Consider the following 6,946-nt stretch of genomic DNA (forward strand, 5'->3'; position numbering starts at 1 on the left):
GACTTTAGAAAATCAAGGTTTCAAACTTTACAAAGTTTGAATACTACACAACCATGTAACAATCAAGTGGACCCCAAATGTTCCTAAATGCAAACTTTACTGTACAAATTAAGTAATGTACTTGAGTATACACTATAGGTCATCTTTTTCCACGCTATAGGACTACCCAATCAGAGACACTACCTTCTTGCATGTCTATCTCATCGATTGCAATGATTTTGCTCAAAAACTCCCTTTCTTTTGGCTCCTCTAAGGATTAGCGCTTTGCTACCATGAAAAGATTAAGAGAGAGGAGAGCAAGACCACATGCAAGCTTCTACTTCTTCACACAAGAATAGAGAAGACAAGAGATTTGTCCAAGGGGGGGTGGGGGGGAGGGTTTGCTAAAATCTTTCTTTTTCTTCTCCTTCTAACATCATATCCACTCTACATATATCTACACACACATAGCCACTCATATACACATACTCACTTAGAAAGGCCTTCATCTAGATTTTTTTTCCATAGTTTTTCCCTTCAACTGCATCTCCTTATCATTATAAAAGAAAAATGGAGAAAGTGCTCGTGAGTAGGGACCATTATAAATTCAAGGTCTATTGATGGGGAGAGTGGTACCCTTGGGTGGATGGATGTCTATTAAAGCATGAAGAAGGATGAGAGGGAATTAGGAATAAAGTGGATAACTTTGGAGCTATAAAAGGTGGTTGGAAAGAGAATGTTTCCAACTTAATTGCCCCTCTCTTTGGACCTATAAAAGGTGACAGGAAGGAGAACATTACCAACTTACCCCCACCCCTTCTCTCTCTCTCTCTCTCTCTCTCTCTCTCTCTCTCTCTACATCCATCCATAGAATTAGGTTGTTTGTGTATTCTCTCACCTTGTTGCACCCAGTGGGTTTGCTCTAGCGTTCGTGACTTTAACATTGCGGTCTAAAAACACATGTGCGAGAGAGAGAGAGAGAGCCTTACACGTTGCTGACGCGTGTTGTTGTTTCATACGTCTCCTAATTAACAATATCCTGAAATGGGTGCTGCTCTTTCTCTTTTCGTACCAGTCGTGGGCTTCCTTGTCGAAAGATTCTTTGGGCGCCCACCTAGCCGACCTGTTAACGTCACACCTCCACCTCCTCCACCACCCCCGCCGCCACCTCCTCCACCACCCCCGCCGCCACCTCCTGCACTACCTCCTACACCACCTCCAGCACCACCTCCTGCACCACACGCCCCTCAAGGTGCGGCGCCTCTGATCATTTAATAGTGGATGATGAACGATTTTATTAAAAACAACTGCTTTAATGTAGTTTTCTGCATCACGTGAATTGGCTGATCATTTGATCCGTTCGACTAGGTCCTGCACCGCCAAAACCCATCGCGCAACCCCCTCAAGGTACTGCGCCGCTGATGATGTATTATTGATGCTTATGTGACGATGGATGATGATTTTATTAATGTTGATCGGCATGGTATTTCACTTTGACTAGGTCCTGTGGCACCGGCCCCAGCCCCAACGGAGCCGCCCGAGGTGCTCATAGAGCGGGCTAGAAAAGCACTTGGGGTTGATTGCGTCAATCACTATAACTTTGCGGTGAGTGGGCAAAGTGGGGTGGGCAAATCTTCCTTCATCAATGGAATCCGATCCATCCAAGACAACCGTCGAGGTATATATAGTATATGAGACGCTCATGATCGACCATCCATCCATGCTATATTCCTAGCTCTACCATGCATCCTGGCTGTCGATCCCTTAAATCGCCTTTTATTTTAATACATGCTATATACTAGCTAGCCCGCCAAATTAGTTGAAAGGAAGCAGCCGGCCATCTCCTACCGCCTGCACTTTGCAAGGCTGTAACTATTATTCTGCTTTAATGGTAGGTGCGGCGCCCGTTGGACAAACAGAATGCACGCAAGTAGTGAAGAGCTACCCCCACCCGAAGGCGCCTCACGTGGTGTTCTGGGATTTTCCTGGTGCTGGCACAAAGTCTCATCCCGCAGCCACGTACTTCTCTGACAAGAAGCTCTACGCGTTTGACGCCATCCTCATCCTCACAAGCGATCGCTTCTTGGAAGTCGATTTCGAGATCCTGAAGGCGGCTCTTTCTTATGGGAAACCTTGCGCATTTGTGCGCACCAAATGCGACAGCGCCGTCACCAGTGCACTCATGAATGCCACGGATAATATACAAGCTATCGAAGCAAGCATGAGGTTTCGTAAGGATGTGGAGAATAGCTTTCGGAGCTGCCTCAAACAAGTGGGGCTTGCTGACTGTGCCAACAAAATCCCTCTTTTCTTCATCTCCAACAAAGCCTTTACCAAGAAAAGTGCGTATTGGGTCAGTATCGACGACGAGGACGACGATGCTCCTCCAAAGTGGGATAGAAGCCTGCTCTCTATGGATGAAAGCAACATATTGACGTTTTTGATGGATTCTGCAAAGCCTCGAGCACTCCCACAGCAGAAGAATTCTACTTAAATTATGGCATCCATATGCATGTGTTTCCACATGAATCGTTTACCTCCTTGTGCTAAACAAGCAAAGTGAGAAAGGGGATTTTAATTTTGGATTTTGAACGCAATTAATTAATCACAGGGCTTTCATAGGATAGAGTGCATCCAAATATAAGGAGATAGCTCATAAATGTGTAAACGGCCCACTCGTTATCACTCTTGTTGATTAAAAGCTAATTCCTATTCAACCAAACCAGTGAAATATTTCTCCTTCAAGGACTTGTGAGAAAAAACGAAGCAAAAGTTTTGATATTTTACATTAGCCCACTCGAGCCCCAAGTCATCACTATATATTGCGAGTTAGAGGCCGTATGTGCCTAGCTAGCTATATTTACTTATACTTGTTACATGCACACCTGTATATTGCAGGTGGCAGCCATCTATCAATGGCACTTTATTCTTTCTATCACTTTCCAAGAATAAGGGAAGATAGGTTACACATTGTGTTTGTTGGAGTTTCCACATACCATCTTACTCTCTCTTGGATTTTCTTAGTTCCACTCAATGTGCCCTCACCTCTTGCTCCACCTTGACCTTTCATACCTTATTTGAGATAGAGATAATCCCAATCGTTCATGCCTCAATTGAGATTCCAATTAATCTTATATATTAGTACCTTGATCGAGTTATTTGGATGCCACAAGTGTGATAAAAAATATATATAAATAAATCCCACCTCATTCATTAAGGAGAGGTTGCTTTTAAGCATCCTAACAACCTTGCTTTTGATTCAGCTTTTGCCTCAACATCTTTTGATTTAGCAAAAGGAGGATTCCCAATTATTCATTACCTTGATCGAGGCATATAAATATTTGGACAATTCCTACCTTGATTGAGATATAGAAAAATCTCAAAAGTATATATTGCAATCAAGGTACAAGGACCACATTCACACTATCCATGAGGTTTGTCTTAAATTTACCGTAATCACTGTTAAGCTTTCTTCAACTTAATTAGGATTCCTTAATCTTAGTTAGGTCTATTTGGTCAAGACACCCTTTGTATACCTGTTCTTTTGGTGGTGGTCATTCTCTTAGGATGGAGTCATACGTCTCCATCTTAGAGCTCGTGACTTCTATTGAGGATAAGCTCTCAACTAATTGAGCAAGCATAGTTCAATAATCTTCCCACCCTCCACATCATAGCAAACTTAGAGGCTATGCTAGCATCACTATGAGGCCTACCTAGAGAGACAATGTCTCTCTAGCATATCTAGAAGCTTGAGCTATCATGAGGTAGATAGGATTGGTAGCATTATAAGGGATGTCATGCTTGATCTATGCCCTCCAATAAGAAAACCTCTTTCCATCTCCAAGTGTTCCCATCACACTATGACCACACATATCTATAGTTGATATGCCATTGTTTATGGGAGGATGCCTATCCACTGTCAGATCCCATTACACTTCACTAAGAGCAGTTATAAGTAGAGTTTGTATTGGGACAATAGATGGACTACATTGAACGTTGCCCTTGTAGTGGTTCTAATAGGGGTCGAATGTAGAACTAGGTTAGGAAACCTCTTATAGCCCATCTTGGAGCTCAACAACAACAAGTAGATCTAGAATTTGTGGTTGTATTTGGTGTTCAAGCACTTAGCTCATAGTTGGCAATGGATCTATGAGTGGCCATAGAGAGCATTTAGCATGTGGTGCACATGTTTGCATGGTCTATGACTATTATTTTTTAGGTAGCTCTCTTGTTTAGGATCTTAATAATATCTTCATAATTCATCTTGTTTGTTCTATTTGGTAGGCCAATAATTATTTATTGTTCTTTTCTACACACACTAACATCCTAGAGTGTTAATCCACTTCCATCCTTTAAGGTTTGTCTACAGGTCTTGGGCAAATAAGAATAGAGCTTGAGCAATCAAGAGAATAGCTCAAGCAATTGAGAGCATAGCTTGAGTAGTTGAGAGTGGAGCTCACAAATGAGAGACCACTTGTTTGACAACATGATGTAGCGATGTCCAAATAATTTTGATCTAAGCTCTAAAAGTGGATGATTACCCATACCTTGCAGAGTTTTACGGACTATCTATAGGACATGAGGAGATGGCTTATGGGGGATTTCATCAAGATATTAACAGGTTTTTTAGGGTTTAAAATTGGTCCACAAGAATAGTTTAACTCTTCATTATTAAGTTCTACAAATTTAATGACAATTTTGGATTGGAATACATGCAAGACTTATCTTGAGTGCTACAAGTTGTCCGAGCCCAAAAATACAAATAATCAACATGTTTTACGAAAATGAGTGTTTTGGCTATTTTGGGATGAATTTAGTAATTTTACTTGCGTTGCCTTGTAGAATAGGTTTGTTCTGGTTGATTTGATACCTCGACAACCATATTTTGAGCTCCGATGTAAATGTTAGAGTGGAGTTGCAACCAAGTTCATGATAGAATTATTATCCTTAGGGTTTAATAATATTTCATTGCTCATAGGGTTTGAGATTTGATGCTTTTGCCTATTGTAGAGGTTTATGTACATCAAGATTTTACTCTTTTCTTCTTTAGGGTTGGGGTTTATGTTGGGCAATTGATTTTGAGTTGATCAATTGTCTCAACAAGGATTGGATTTATTAGATATTATTGTTCTTGATAGGAATACAAAGGCTTCTGGCTTTATACTTATTTGGTGTGTGTGATCTATTCTTCTTTCTCTCATCTTCTTATCTTCAACCTCTACTCTCTACATCCATATTTCTAAAACCCATGTGGTTTTGGCTTTCTTCTCTTTATCTCCCAATAGTGATGGATCTCAAAGCATGGATTCAATAATTACTTTAGTCTACTTTGGCTCATTATTTGGAGGGAAATTTGATTGACTCCCATGTTACCTTGTATCCTTGTTTAGCAACTGATATTAGACAATGGCTACCATAGTAGTATGAAGATGAGAGTGTTGGAAGAGAGGATAATGACATAATGATCATGGATATTCTATGCCTTGATTTACTATGCTAATTCTATGTTCATTCGCTATTGTCTACCATTATTTTCATTTTCTACTTTATTACATGGCTCTATTTAAATGGTCTTTATGTCTATGTCTAGTTCAATGGAATGTTAAGGGACAAAGAAGATATAGAAACAATAGAAGAGAATATAGTTTCTTGATGATGTAACATGAGAGATGAAAGAGAGAGTTGGTGGTATTGTGCACATGGAACCTTGCAAGTGGGAGAAAAAATTAAAAAACAAAGTAGTAGATAAATTGGTATAATCAATAATAATAGAAGATATTGACTCAAGAGAAACAATATTAAGATCAACAACATTCTATCCATCCCCAATAGATCCATGTTCTTAAATACTCACATCATGTATGGAAGAAGAACTTGGTCAAATAATCACGAGAAACACAAGCAGTTGTAGGGGCAATATTAGAGATTCCTCCAACATATGCACTAGTATTGTCCTTATAGGGATCATCTTATGAATCAAGGGAGAACTAGAAAAAGGGGATGAAGTAGAAAAAGAGGAGCATAATAGCTCTATCAAAATAGCCCAATGGCTTTGTAAAGTAAGAGATGGATTATGGATTATTGCATAAGGGTATTGGTTGTGTAGCTTTGTTAGTAGCTCTCAATATAGCAACAGTTCTTTGCTTTCCAAAGCCTGGCAGACTACAATAAAACTTTTGACAACTTACCCCTTTAAAGCCACTATTCAAATTTGACTTACCACCCTTCAACAAAATGGTTGTGTCTTCAAGTTAGGTAATATGGAATCCCTTGCAAAGCTCAAGTTTGAATGTTTTTGACGGCCTTTAGAGTGCTAATAACAACATATTTAAAGTATCGATAAGAAAGTCAACAAAGGATTGTTGCTACGGTAGCATACAATTTTCTAAGAGACAAATAAGATCGTGTAATATCTCCGCACAATAAAAGTTAGTTGGTTAGTTCAAAAGTTAGTTAGTCAATTAATAAGTTAGTAAGGTTAATGACTAAAGACTAATTAAGGTAAAAACTAATTAACATTAATAATTAAGGATTTTTATTTAATTAAAAATATTTTATTTAAAAAAATCGAGAGTCTTAAATCCGATATTTTTCTCGGATTGATAAGGACCGTGGCCACCCTTCACGTAAGTTACAACATGAACGAGACTTATGAGTGTTAGAAATCAAGCTCACCGTCAGTGTGTCTTCATCTATGACCGACATCTATGACAGCTAGTGTGTACAGCTGTCTACATGTGACTACATTAAATAAGTCGGGTTAGTAGTCAGTCACTGACCTGACTAGAGTTAGTCAGTCTAGTCTACATTTACACTAGGTCACTTTATCTTGTAGTGTGTGTGTGCTTTTCAGTTGAGTGTGTGGAAATGAAGGAATGAGCTTGAGAGCCTGAAGGCTCATGGATATGGAGTCTTTCCCTTTCTCTCTCTCTACTCTTTCAACATGGTATCAGAGCTTCATCCATGA

The 6,946-nt window shown here is 39.6% G+C and overlaps 1 protein-coding gene across 1 annotated transcript; it reads left to right on the top strand.

Moving 5' to 3' along the window:
* The first annotated feature begins 738 nt into the window (after positions 1–738).
* Positions 739–3,716, top strand: LOC148028922 (uncharacterized). Its single transcript, XM_087687688.1, has 4 exons — positions 739–1,231; positions 1,348–1,386; positions 1,481–1,657; positions 1,875–3,716. The coding sequence occupies exons 1-4, from the start codon at positions 1,024–1,026 to the stop codon at positions 2,471–2,473; spliced, it is 1,023 nt and encodes a 340-aa protein (XP_087543814.1). The 5' UTR covers positions 739–1,023; the 3' UTR covers positions 2,474–3,716.
* The last annotated feature ends 3,230 nt before the right edge of the window (positions 3,717–6,946 follow it).

This window comes from Lygodium microphyllum, chromosome 11 (assembly GCF_053477565.2).
Source record: "Lygodium microphyllum isolate KBCC chromosome 11, Lygodium_microphyllum_v1.1.10, whole genome shotgun sequence".
NCBI classification, from domain to species: domain Eukaryota; kingdom Viridiplantae; phylum Streptophyta; class Polypodiopsida; order Schizaeales; family Lygodiaceae; genus Lygodium; species Lygodium microphyllum.